Raw genomic sequence first — 14921 nt, 5'->3', positions numbered from 1 at the left:
AAAATAGGAGGTAGGTAGATCTTGACCATCAGTGTTTTGCCCCCGACAGATTTTCTCCACCTATTGTGGTTTCAAGGATTAAGACAATTAATGCATTTTACCCTCATGTTCTATTATTAACTATATGACAGTCATATTTTGTCGTTTAAGGCTATAATTCCCTTAGAAGTCATCCAGTTGTTTAGGTTGTATTGGCAATTTTATAAATCTTGCATTTCTGATTATTTTTGCTGTTTACAGTTAATACTTTTCTATTATAGTTTTCAAGGTAATGAGCAAAAGCACTAAGATCCGTAAAACTAGAGGCTCTAAAGAGCCTGTATCGCTCACCTTGGTCTATGTGAATATTAAAGGAAGCAGATGGATTCATGACAAAATTGTGTTTATGTGATGGTGATGTGTTTTTACATCTTACTTTACTGAACATTCTTGCTGCTTAAAATATCTCTATCTATAATGAACTTGGGCCATTAGTTTCAGTGCAAAATGTTAGTAAAAATTTAGAAATTTTATGAAAATTGTTAAAAATTGACTATAAAGGGCAATAACTCCTTAAGGGTTCAATTGACCATTTAGGTCATGTTGACTTATTTGTAGATCTTACTTTGCTGAACATTATTGCTGTTTACAGTTTATCGCTATCTATAATAGTATTCAAGATAACCAAAAACGGCAAAATTTCTTTAAAAATTACCAATTGGAGGGCAGCAACCCAACAACCAGTTGTCCAATTCATCTGAAAAATTCAGGGCAGATAGATATTGACTTGATTAACAATTTAACTTCTTGTCAGATTTGCTCTAGATGCTTTGGTTTCATAGTTATAAGCAAAAAACTGCATTTTACCCCTATGTTCTATTTTTAGCCGTGGCGGCCATCTTGGTTGAATGGCCAGGTCATCGGACACATTTTTCAAACTAGATACCCCAAAGATGATTGTGGCCTAGTAGTTTCAGTGGAGATTTTGTAAAAGATTACTTTAATTAACGAAAAATGGTTAAAAATTGACTATAAAGGGCAATAACTCCTAAACGGGTCAACTGACCATTTTGGTCATGTTGACTTATTTGTAGATCTTACTTTGCTGAACATTATTGCTGTTTACAGTTTATCTCTAACTATAATAATATTCAAGATAATAACCAAAAACAGCAAAATTTCTTCAAAATTACCAATTCAGGGGCAGCAACCCAACAACCGATTGACCGATTCATCTGAAAATTTCAGGGCAGATAGATCTTGACCTGATAAACATTTTTACCCCATGTCAGATTTGCTCTAAATGCTTTGGTTTTTGAGTTATAAGCCAAAAACTGCATTTTACCCCTATGTTCTATTTTTAGCCGTGGCGGCCATCTTGGTTGGTTGACCGGGTCACGCCACACATTTTTTAAACTAGATACCCCAATGATGATTGTGGCCAAGTTTGGTTTGATTTGGCCCAGTAGTTTCAGAGGAGAAGATTTTTGTAAAAGTTAACGACGACGGACGCCAAGTGATGAGAAAAGCTCACTTGGCCCTTCGGGCCAGGTGAGCTAAAAATGAATATTGGACACAGCATAGGTTTATGACACAAAATGAATGTGGTCAAAGAACTGAAAAATTTGAAATTGGACATTTACCTATTATGGTCCAATATCCAAAATCTAAGTACATTGTTAGAATAAGCATATTAAAGAAACCCAAGAATTCTATTTTTGATGAGATATTTATAATTAAAACATTCCTGTTCAAAGGGAAATAACTCAAAATAAACAAGCGACCAAATGACATAGAAATTAATTATTAATTATACCATTTCTGTTCAAAGGGAAATAACTCAAAATAAACAAGAGACCAAATGACATAGAAATTAATTATTAATTAAAACATTCCTGTTCAAAGGGAAATAACTCAAAATAAACAGAGACCAAATGACATAGAAATTAATTATTAATTAAAACATTCCTGTTCAAAGGGAAATAACTCAAATTCATATAGTAAAATCACTTTTGTTACTGAAAGGTCTACAACTCAACAATGAAAACAGCTCAAATCTTGAAAATTGAACTTGACCTTCATTTAGGAAACAACATATCTTAATTTGAAATGATTTCGTCAAAGCTTTTTCATGTTAATGAACGGACAGTGTTTGGCAGTCACCCACCTGCTGCTGTACATCCTTAAATCAAGTACAAAAACCAATTAAATATCAAAAATCAAGAAAACTTGCTCTCGTCTTGTTCGCTCTAGAATATGAAATAAAAGACATCTGCTAATTTTGTTGAATATTGAAGAAATCAAATAATAATAATTTCCTGAATTGAAAAATGACAACTAAGCTAAGTTAAAAGCTTGTTAAGTGTGGATTTAGCACCTCAAATACATGATGTCCAATTCAAATATGACGTGCTTCTTTAGCTTTGTAAACAACACTGTGATAAAATTCTCGATAAAATATACTTAGCGCAGACTCAGAGATATACATAATAATGGCTGTTACAATATACTTCCCACGTAAATCTACATGTATTGGAACCTATTTGCAGACCCTTAGCCGATTTTATTGTTTTAAAAGGTGCAATTAAAAAAAGACAAAATAACTTTTATTCTTATTCGTATGCATAATAAAAAGAAGTAATGCACAAGAGCTCGAAGAAATCAACAAAATACAAATTAAATAAAATTCCGCGAAAGTCTATTAATCTTTTTGGCGCATTTCAGTCATTTCAAAACATGACGTCATACAAATGAAACCGCTAAAGTTGAAAGTTTTCTGTTAAGTGAACCATCGGAATTTGTATGATATTGTAATAAAACTGATTTTTGAGGTAGGTTTTGTTTTATTTTCTATTCTATTGCATTATTTGCATATTTACTCATTTCAGCAAGTCAACATGGCGGCTCCTTAGTTACAAAGTGTCAACTTTGGATTTGACGAAAGCTTACAAGAAAAACATGTAAATCAAAAATGGCAAATGTTAGGTTTGAGAATTTAAAGAATTTAAAAAAAAAATCTAGCAGTTATTCACGAAATAATGTATGCAAGCTACATATATATAAAGATATTTAAACTTTATCTAACAGGGAGTAAAAAAGAACAGCCACACACACAGCATACCCACCCTCGCTTCAGTTTTTATATGGCCGTATTTGCCCTATTAGAATCGAAATAATTCATGGAAGCCATAGATTGTTGGAAATTTACACATGGCCTGGCCCGTGATATTCGTTAATTTTATCCCTCGCTAACGCTCAGGATAAAATTCCAATATCACGGCCCAGGCCATGTGTAAATTTCCAACAATCTATGGCTTCCATGAATTATTTCTTAATTAATATGGTGATAACAAATAAATTACATTAGAATTTTTTTAAAGATTTCTCTCCAGGAGTATCTTGGTTTTGCGGCATTTGATTTCTTAGTTTTATATTTCTTTATCTTTGATCACTTATTTTCTACTTGATTCATTCTAAGTGTAAACATGTGTAATTCAACACCATATCTATCACTATATGTACCTGTAAGTATTCCATCACTTCTTTATACTGCCCCTTTCGTTCTGCTACTACTAGATCGTAAGGAGTCTTACCCTGAAATACAGATACATCTTTATATTGCTTTCATCTGATAACTACAAAGAAGGCTTCTGTAACACATATCTTACAATTAGTAAGACCAGTAGCAGCTGAGTGGTGATTTATTTTATCTTAACAGATGCTAACCATATATATATAACTCATGAGACGACATTCAGATTATTTTTCACAATTTTGTAAAGACTTTAAATAGGCTTTTAACTTTTTTTTGTCCTATAATTTTCTTTGCAGTTTGAACATTGGTAAATGCATCCTTATGTCTACATGAGGGTGTGGAGGACCTTGGGGTCTTCATTTTTAACTATCTTTTCTAATTTTGTGGACACATTATTGACAGTTCTTTATATTTTTAACACCCCAATATTATTCTCTATTTTTTTATATTTTTGCACCCAATTCTTTTCTATTCATTAATTTTTTACTGATTTCTCTCCATTTTCATTTTTTTCTTCTTCCATTTATTTTCTAATCTGTATACCCCTCCACACCCTCCTATATCTGTATACCCCCTACACAACCTCCTATATCTGTATACCCCCTCCACACCCTCCTATATCTATATACCACTCCACACCCTCCTATATCTGTATACCCCCTACACAACCTCCTATATCTGTATACCCCCTCCACACCCTCCTATATCTATATACCCTATCTACACCCTCCTATTTATGTATACCCCCTCCACATCCTCCTATATCTGTATGCCCCCTCCACACCCTCCTATATCTGTATACCCCCTCCACATCCTCCTATATCTGTATATCCCCTCCACACCCTCCTATATCTGTATACCCCCTACACATCCTCCTATATCTGTATACCCCTCCACACCCTCCTATATCTGTATACCCCTCTACACCCTCCTTTATCTGTATACCCCCTCCACATCCTCCTATATCTGTATATCCCCTCCACACCCTCCTATATCTCTATACCCCTCCACACCCTCCTATATCTGTATATCCCCTCCACATCCTCCTATATCTGTATACCCACACCACACCCTCCTATATCTGTATACCCTCTCCACACCCTCCTAAATCTGTATACCCCATCCACACCCTCCTCTATTTGTATACCCTATTTCTACCCTCCTATATCTTTATATTGTTATTTTACAGCATTTTATGGTTTTTAGTGTTATCACTGATATTGTTAAAATAAGGAAATAAATAAATTATGACAAAGTTGATAGGTATCTCTCCCACTACACAATTTAAATACAGGAATTTTAAGAAAATTATAGTCTTTATAGGATCATCTCTTTCAAATTTTTTTCAAAGTGCCAACACAATATAAAATTATTAAACAATTTTTATTTCTGTCTTATTGAACATACAAATATTGTCTAGTAATTAGTCTTTGTTATAATTGTCATGACAACGGATTGGTGTAAGTTTTGTTTGACAAGTTGTTTGTTTACACTGACTTTAATTACAGCCAGTATGATAGTCTATGTGTTTTATAGTAAAATTTAGCCATTCAAGTCTATATAACTTTTTCATATTTTAAGTCCAATTTAAATAATAATCATATGAGTATAATGACTTTTAACTATAGCCTTTACACAGAATCCAACCATATCTTATACATCCTTTTAGTGATTCATTTCTTAATAGTTGGACACTGGTCATATACTATAAAATATTACCCGACGTGTTGTAACCAGGGAACTTGCACCTCCTTGTTCTACCAGATATTGTGTGGTCTGTAGATGTCCCCACTCAGCAGCACAATGTAAAGCTGTGTATCCATTGTTCTATAATATAACCAAATAACACGTAACTATTATGTACAATACTTTGTTATCAATATCAATAATATACAACATATCCTACAACTGACATTAAAACTTGTTTGATAAACTGAACAATGTTGTGACATAAATATAAACAAAATATATATCACATGAATCAGTGGTCAAAACTGAATAAAATGACCAGTCACACTTGTATTTATATTCTACAGAAACAATAAATAAACATGTTTTGTTGTGAGATGTCAAAACTTCCATAAAACCTGATATTTTTAAAAAAATATTTTTTTCAAGAAATGTTTAAAATAATTATATCAATGGATTCAGTAGAACAAAACAAGCAAAATGAGACCCTACTTTATATGATTCTTACAATTAATGTATCATTGTCCATTTTCATATAAAAAAAAATTTTGAGAAATATGAAAAAAAGTTATATTTTCTGATTCAGAACAATAATATGAGTAAAATGAGACCCAACTTGATATAATTATTACAAATATTTGTTCATTAACCCTGTCTAATTAACAACATGATTTAGTGTAGATTAATAGTAATGTGATCAGACTAAGTAGATAACATACACGTGTGATGTCGATCTTACATCCTCTATCAATGAGGAGACGACAGATCTCCAGGTGTCCTTCCTCGGCAGCAGACATTAATGCTGTCATTCCACCTCCCTGGAATAAAACAACTGACATCAAAACTTGTCTGATAAACTGGACAATGTTGTGTAATAAATATAAACTAAATATATATCACATGAATCAGTGGTCAAAACTGAATAAAATGACCAGTCACACTTGTATTTATATTGTACATAAACAACAAATAAACATGTTTTGTTGTGAAATGTCAAAACTTCCATTAAACCTGATATCTTAAAAAAATATTTTTTTCAAGAAATGTGTAAAATAATTATATCAATGGATTCAGTAGAACAAAACAAACAAAATGAGACCCCACTTTATATGATTCATACACATATTTGTCTAATTAACAACATGATTTGGTGTAGATTAATAGTAATGTGATCAGACTAAGTAGATAACATACATTTGTGATGTCGATCTTACATCCTCTATCAATGAGGAGTTTACAGATCTCCAGGTGTCCTCCATCGGCAGCCTTCATTAATGCTGTCTCTCCATCCTCCTGGAATAATACAACTGACATCAAAACTTGTCTGATAAACTGGACAATGTTGTGTAATAAATATAAACAAAATATATATCACATGAATCAGTGGTCAAAACTGAATAAAATGACCAGTCACACTTGTATTTATATTGTATATAAACAATAAATAAACATGTTTTGTTGTGAAATGTCAAAACTTCCATAAAACCTGATATCTTAAAAAAATATTTTTTTCAAGAAATGTGTAAAATAATTATATCAATGGATTCAGTAGAACAAAACAAACAAAATGAGACCCCACTTTATATGATTCTTACAAATATTTGTTCGTTAAAACTGTCTAATTAACAACATGATTTTGTGTAGATTAATAGTAATGTGATCAGACTAAGTAGATAACATACATCTGTGATGTCGATCTTACATCCTGTATCAATGAGGAGACGACAGACCTCCAGGTGTCCTCCCCAGGCAGCCTTCATTAATGCTGTATCTCCATCCTCCTGGAATAATACAACTGACATCAAAACTTGTCTGATAAACTGGACAATGTTGTGTAATAAATATAAACAAAATATATATCACATGAATCAGTGGTCAAAACTGAATACAATGACCAGTCACACTTGTATTTATATTGATCATAAACAATAAATAAACATGTTTTGTTGTGAAATGTCAAAACTTCCATTAAACCTGATATCTTAAAAAAATATTTTTTTCAAGAAATGTGTAAAATAATTATATCAATGGATTCAGTAGAACAAAACAAACAAAATGAGACCCCACTTTATATGATTCTTACAAATATTTGTTCGTTAAAACTGTCTAATTAACAACAGGATTTAGTGTAGATTCAGTATAATTGTTCATTTTAATAAAATAATTTTTTTTAAGAAACATGAAAAGGAGTAATATTTTCTGATTCAGAACAATAAAACGAGTAAAATGAGACCCCACTTTATATAATTATTACAAATATTTGTTCATTAAACCTGTCTAATTAACAACATGATTTTGTGTAGATTAATAGTAATGTGATCAGACTAAGTAGATAACATACTGCTGTGATGTCGATCTTACATCCTCTATCAATGAGGAGACGACAGATCTCCAGGTGTCCCCACCAGGCAGCCCTCATTAATACTGTCTGTCCATATCTCTGGAATAATACAACTGACATCAAAACTTGTCTGATAAACTGGACAATGTTGTGTAATAAATATAAACAAAATATATATCACATGAATCAGTGGTCAAAACTGAATAAAATGACCAGTCACACTTGTATTTATATTGTACATAAACAACAAATAAACAACTGTTTTTTTTGGGGAGATGTCAAAACTTCCATCAGAACTGTCGTGTTAATTTTTTTTTTGTTTTTTTTAAGAAATGAACAAAATATTTATATTAATGGATTCATTACAATTCTCTGAGTAAAATGACACCTCACTTTATATAATTCTAACAAGTATTTGTTAATATAATGATTAAATCTGTCTGATTAACATGATTCAGAATAATGATCAATTTTTTAAAAAGTAACTTTTTCAAAGAAATATGAAAAATAGTTACATTTCCTGATTTAGTACAAGGAGACAAACAAAATGAGACCCCACTTTATATGATTCTTACAAATATTTGTTGTCCATTCAACCTGTCTAATTAACAACATAATTTTGTATATATTAAGGAATGTGGTCAAAGTGAAGCAATAACATACATGTGTGATATTTGTTTTACACGCTGTAAAACCTTGGTGTAAAAAATGTTCTTGTAAATATTCAAAGTAAGAACTTTATCAACTATAATTCAAAACAAACAAAAACAATTAATGAGAGAAAAAAAATACCTTTATGTTCTGAAGTAACATGTAGTTTTATGTTTTATACTGCTGATGTACAATCTGTTATGTTCTGAAGTAACTTGCAGTTGTTTGTTTTATACAGCTAATATATACAATCTGTTATGTTCTCAAGTAGCTTGTAGCTGTGTGTTTTATACTGCTGATTGTGTACAATCTGTTATGTTCCGATTTTATACTGCTGATGTACAATCTGTTATGTTCTGAAGTAATTTGTTGTTGTGTGTTTTATATTTCTTATGTACAATTTGTTCTGTTCTGAAGTAACTTGTAGTTATGTGTTCTATACTGCTGGTGTACAATTTGTTATGTTCTGAAGTAATTTGTAGTTGTGTGTTTTATACTGCTGATGTACAATCTGTTATGTTCTGAAGTAATTTGTTGTTGTGTGTTTTATATTTCTTATGTACAATTTGTTCTGTTCTGAAGTAACTTGTAGTTATGTGTTCTATACTGCTGGTGTACAATTTGTTAAGTTCTGAAGTAACTTGTAGTTGTGTGTTTTTTAACTGCTTATGTACAATCTGTTATGTTCTGAAGTAACTTGTTGTTGCATGTTTTATACTGCTTATGTACAATTTGTTATGTTCTGAAGTAATTTGTAGTTGTGTGTTTTATGTTTCTTATTTAAAATTTGTTCTGTTCTGAAGTAACATGTAGTTATGTGTTTTATTCTGCTAATGTATAATCTGTTATGTTCTAAAGTAACATGTAGTTTTATGTTTTATACTGCTGATGTACAATCTGTTATGTTCTGAAGTAACTTGCAGTTGTGTGTTTTATACAGCTAATATATACAATCTGTTATGTTCTCAAGTAGCTTGCAGCTGTGTGTTTTATACTGCTGATTGTGTACAATCTGTTATGTTCCGATTTTATACTGCTGATGTACAATCTGTTATGTTCTGAAGTAACTTGTAATTATGTGCTTCATACTGCTTATGAACAATCTGTTATGTTCTGAAGTAATTTGTTGTTGTGTGTTTTATATTTCTTATGTACAATTTGTTCTGTTCTGAAGTAACTTGTTGTTGTGTGTTTTATACTGCTGGTGTACAATCTGTTATGTTCTGAAGTAATTTGTTGTTGTGTGTTTTATATTTCTTATGTTCAATGTGTTCTGTTCTGAAGTAACTTGTAGTTGTGTGTTTTATACTGCTGGTGTACAATTTGTTATTTTCTGAAGTAATTTGTTGTTGTGTGTTTTATATTTCTTATGTTCAATGTGTTCTGTTCTGAAGTAACTTGTAGTTGTGTGTTTTATACTGCTGGTGTACAATTTGTTATGTTCTGAAGTAATTTGTTGTTGTGTGTTTTATATTTCTTATGTTCAATGTGAACTGTTCTGATGTAACTTGTAGTTATGTGTTTTATACTGCTGGTGTACAATTTGTTATGTTCTGAAGTAACTTGTAGTTTTGTGCTTTATACTGCTTATGTACAATCTGTTATGTTCTGAAGTAATTTGTTGTTGTGTGCTTTATATTTCTTAATATGTACAATTTGTTCTGTTCTGAAGTAACTTGTAGTTGTGTGTTTTATACTGCTAGTGTAAAATCTGTTATGTTCTGAAGTAACTTGCAGTTGTGTTTTATACTGCAGGTGTGCAACCTGTTATGTTCTAAAGTAATTTGTTGTTGTGTGTTTTATATTTCTTATGTACAATGTGTTCTGTTCTGAAGTAACTTGTTGTTGTGTGTTTTTTTACTGCTTATGTACAATTTGTACGTTCTGAAGTAGCTTGTGGTTGTGTGTTTTATACTGCTTATGAACAATCTGTTATGGTATGAAGTAACTTGCAGTTGTGTGTTTTATACTGCTGATGTACAATTTGTTATGGTATGAAGTAACTTGTAGTTGTGTGTTTTATACTGCTTATGTACAATTTGTTATGTTCTGAAGTAATTTGTTGTTGTGCTTCATACTGCTTATGTACAATTTGTTATGTTCTGATGTAACTTGTAGTTATGTGTTTTATACTGCTGGTGTACACTCTGTTATGTTCTGAAGTAATTTGTAGTTGAGTGTTTTATACTGCTGGTGTACACTCTGTTATTTTCTGAAGTAATTTGTAGTTGTGTGTTTTATACTGCTGGTGTACAATCTGTTATGTTCTGAAGTAATTTGTAGTTGAGTGTTTTATACTGCTGGTGTACACTCTGTTATTTTCTGAAGTAATTTGTAGTTGTGTGTTTTATACTGCTGGTGTACAATCTGTTATGTTCTGAAGTAATTTGTAGTTGAGTGTTTTATACTGCTGGTGTACACTCTGTTATTTTCTGAAGTAATTTGTAGTTGAGTGTTTTATACTGCTGGTGTACACTCTGTTATTTTCTGAAGTAATTTGTAGTTTTGTGCTTTATACTGCTTATGTACAATTTGTTATGTTCTGAAGTAATTTGTTGTTGTGCTTCATACTGCTTATGTACAATTTGTTATGTTCTGATGTAACTTGTAGTTATGTGTTTTATACTGCTAGTGTACAATCTGTTATGTTCTGAAGTAACTTGTAGTTTTGTGCTTTATACTGCTTATGTACAATCTGTTATGTTCTGAAGTAATTTGTTGTTGTGTGCTTTATATTTCTTAATATGTACAATTTGTTCTGTTCTGAAGTAACTTGTAGTTGTGTGTTTTATACTGCTAGTGTAAAATCTGTTATGTTCTGAAGTAACTTGCAGTTGTGTTTTATACTGCAGGTGTGCAACCTGTTATGTTCTGAAGTAATTTGTTGTTGTGTGTTTTATATTTCTTATGTACAATTTGTTCTGTTCTGAAGTAACTTGTAGTTGTGTGTTTTATATTTCTTATGTACAATTTGTTCTGTTCTGAAGTAACTTGCAGTTGTATGTTTTTACTGCTGGTGTACAATTTGTTATGTTCTGAAGTAATTTGTTGTTGTGTTTTATATTTCTTTTGTACAATTTGTTCTGTTCTGAAGTAACTTGCAGTTGTATGTTTTTACTGCTGGTGTACAATTTGTTATGTTCTGAAGTAACTTGAAGTTGTGTGTTTTATACTGCTTATGTACAATCTGTTATGTTCTGAAGTAACTTGTAGTTGTGTGTTTTTTAACTGCTTATGTACAATCTGTTATGTTCTGAAGTAACTTGTTGTTGCATGTTTTATACTGCTTATGTACAATTTGTTATGTTCTGAAGTAACTTGTAGTTGTGTTTTATACTGCTGGTGTACAATCTGTTATGTTCTGAAGTAATTTGTTGTTGTGTGTTTTATATTTCTTATGTACAATTTGTTCTGTTCTGAAGTAACTTGTAGTTATGTGTTCTATACTGCTGGTGTACAATTTGTTAAGTTCTGAAGTAACTTGTAGTTGTGTGTTTTTTAACTGCTTATGTACAATCTGTTATGTTCTGAAGTAATTTGTAGTTGTGTGTTTTATACTGCTGATGTACAATCTGTTATGTTCTGAAGTAATTTGTTGTTGTGTGTTTTATATTTCTTATGTACAATTTGTTCTGTTCTGAAGTAACTTGTAGTTATGTGTTCTATACTGCTGGTGTACAATTTGTTAAGTTCTGAAGTAACTTGTAGTTGTGTGTTTTTTAACTGCTTATGTACAATCTGTTATGTTCTGAAGTAACTTGTTGTTGCATGTTTTATACTGCTTATGTACAATTTGGTATGTTCTGAAGTAATTTGTAGTTGTATGTTTTATGTTTCTTATTTAAAATTTGTTCTGTTCTGAAGTAACATGTAGTTATGTGTTTTATTCTGCTAATGTATAATCTGTTATGTTCTAAAGTAACATGTAGTTTTATGTTTTATACTGCTGATGTACAATCTGTTATGTTCTGAAGTAACTTGCAGTTGTGTGTTTTATACAGCTAATATATACAATCTGTTATGTTCTCAAGTAGCTTGCAGCTGTGTGTTTTATACTGCTGATTGTGTACAATCTGTTATGTTCCGATTTTATACTGCTGATGTACAATCTGTTATGTTCTGAAGTAACTTGTAATTATGTGCCTCATACTGCTTATGAACAATCTGTTATGTTCTGAAGTAATTTGTTGTTGTGTGTTTTATATTTCTTATGTACAATTTGTTCTGTTCTGAAGTAACTTGTTGTTGTGTGTTTTATACTGCTGGTGTACAATCTGTTATGTTCTGAAGTAATTTGTTGTTGTGTGTTTTATATTTCTTATGTTCAATGTGTTCTGTTCTGAAGTAACTTGTAGTTGTGTGTTTTATACTGCTGGTGTACAATTTGTTATGTTCTGAAGTAATTTGTTGTTGTGTGTTTTATATTTCTTATGTTCAATGTGTTCTGTTCTGAAGTAACTTGTAGTTGTGTGTTTTATACTGCTGGTGTACAATTTGTTATGTTCTGAAGTAATTTGTTGTTGTGTGTTTTATATTTCTTATGTTCAATGTGAACTGTTCTGATGTAACTTGTAGTTATGTGTTTTATACTGCTGGTGTACAATTTGTTATGTTCTGAAGTAACTTGTAGTTTTGTGCTTTATACTGCTTATGTACAATCTGTTATGTTCTGAAGTAATTTGTTGTTGTGTGCTTTATATTTCTTAATATGTACAATTTGTTCTGTTCTGAAGTAACTTGTAGTTGTGTGTTTTATACTGCTAGTGTAAAATCTGTTATGTTCTGAAGTAACTTGCAGTTGTGTTTTATACTGCAGGTGTGCAACCTGTTATGTTCTAAAGTAATTTGTTGTTGTGTGTTTTATATTTCTTATGTACAATGTGTTCTGTTCTGAAGTAACTTGTTGTTGTGTGTTTTTTTACTGCTTATGTACAATTTGTACGTTCTGAAGTAGCTTGCAGTTGTGTGTTTTATACTGCTGATGTACAATTTGTTATGGTATGAAGTAACTTGTAGTTGTGTGTTTTATACTGCTTATGTACAATTTGTTATGTTCTGAAGTAATTTGTTGTTGTGCTTCATACTGCTTATGTACAATTTGTTATGTTCTGATGTAACTTGTAGTTATGTGTTTTATACTGCTGGTGTACACTCTGTTATGTTCTGAAGTAATTTGTAGTTGAGTGTTTTATACTGCTGGTGTACACTCTGTTATTTTCTGAAGTAATTTGTAGTTGTGTGTTTTATACTGCTGGTGTACAATCTGTTATGTTCTGAAGTAATTTGTAGTTGAGTGTTTTATACTGCTGGTGTACACTCTGTTATTTTCTGAAGTAATTTGTAGTTGTGTGTTTTATACTGCTGGTGTACAATCTGTTATGTTCTGAAGTAATTTGTAGTTGAGTGTTTTATACTGCTGGTGTACACTCTGTTATTTTCTGAAGTAATTTGTAGTTGAGTGTTTTATACTGCTGGTGTACACTCTGTTATTTTCTGAAGTAATTTGTAGTTTTGTGCTTTATACTGCTTATGTACAATTTGTTATGTTCTGAAGTAATTTGTTGTTGTGCTTCATACTGCTTATGTACAATTTGTTATGTTCTGATGTAACTTGTAGTTATGTGTTTTATACTGCTAGTGTACAATCTGTTATGTTCTGAAGTAACTTGTAGTTTTGTGCTTTATACTGCTTATGTACAATTTGTTATGTTCTGAAGTAATTTGTTGTTGTGCTTCATACTGCTTATGTACAATTTGTTATGTTCTGATGTAACTTGTAGTTATGTGTTTTATACTGCTAGTGTACAATCTGTTATGTTCTGAAGTAACTTGTAGTTTTGTGCTTTATACTGCTTATGTACAATCTGTTATGTTCTGAAGTAATTTGTTGTTGTGTGCTTTATATTTCTTAATATGTACAATTTGTTCTGTTCTGAAGTAACTTGTAGTTGTGTGTTTTATACTGCTAGTGTAAAATCTGTTATGTTCTGAAGTAACTTGCAGTTGTGTTTTATACTGCAGGTGTGCAACCTGTTATGTTCTGAAGTAATTTGTTGTTGTGTGTTTTATATTTCTTATGTACAATTTGTTCTGTTCTGAAGTAACTTGTAGTTGTGTGTTTTATATTTCTTATGTACAATTTGTTCTGTTCTGAAGTAACTTGCAGTTGTATGTTTTTACTGCTGGTGTACAATTTGTTATGTTCTGAAGTAATTTGTTGTTGTGTTTTATATTTCTTTTGTACAATTTGTTCTGTTCTGAAGTAACTTGCAGTTGTATGTTTTTACTGCTGGTGTACAATTTGTTATGTTCTGAAGTAACTTGAAGTTGTGTGTTTTATACTGCTTATGTACAATCTGTTATGTTCTGAAGTAACTTGTAGTTGTGTGTTTTTTAACTGCTTATGTACAATCTGTTATGTTCTGAAGTAACTTGTTGTTGCATGTTTTATACTGCTTATGTACAATTTGTTATGTTCTGAAGTAACTTGTAGTTGTGTGTTTTATACTGCTGGTGTACAATTTGTTATGTTCTGAAGTAATTTGTAGTTGTGTGTTTTATGTTTCTTATTTAAAATTTGTTTTGTTCTGAAGTAACTTGTAGTTGTGTTTTATACTGCTTGTGTACAATTTGTTCTGTTCTGAAGCAACTTGTAGTTGTGTGTTTTATACTGCTTGTGTACAATTTGTTCTGTTCTGAAGCAACTTGTAGTTGTGTGTTTTATAC

The 14921-nt window shown here is 31.1% G+C and overlaps 1 protein-coding gene across 4 annotated transcripts in view; it reads right to left on the bottom strand.

Moving 5' to 3' along the window:
* LOC139497239 (uncharacterized) overlaps positions 1-14921 on the bottom strand; it is a 167197-nt gene that overhangs the window by 142524 nt on the left and 9752 nt on the right. Inside the window, exons 3-6 of one of the 4 annotated variants that reach the window (XM_071285370.1) lie at positions 7545-7643; positions 6886-6998; positions 5234-5341; positions 3502-3573 (exon numbers count right to left, since the gene is read on the bottom strand). In XM_071285370.1, coding sequence (XP_071141471.1) covers positions 3502-3573; positions 5234-5341; positions 6886-6963 — 258 coding nt within the window. In that variant the 5' untranslated portion in view covers positions 6964-6998; positions 7545-7643. Of the gene's footprint in view, positions 1-3501; positions 3574-5233; positions 5342-5922; positions 6016-6397; positions 6488-6885; positions 6999-7544; positions 7644-14921 lie in introns of those variants that run through there. The other 3 variants (XM_071285368.1, XM_071285371.1, XM_071285369.1) reach the window with 3 other exon arrangements.

The sequence above is a fragment of the Mytilus edulis genome, chromosome 12, assembly GCF_963676685.1.
Source record: "Mytilus edulis chromosome 12, xbMytEdul2.2, whole genome shotgun sequence".
Taxonomy (NCBI): Eukaryota; Metazoa; Mollusca; class Bivalvia; order Mytilida; family Mytilidae; genus Mytilus; species Mytilus edulis.
Note: the sequence above shows the minus strand (reverse complement) of the source record. Positions and strands in the feature narration are given on the sequence as shown.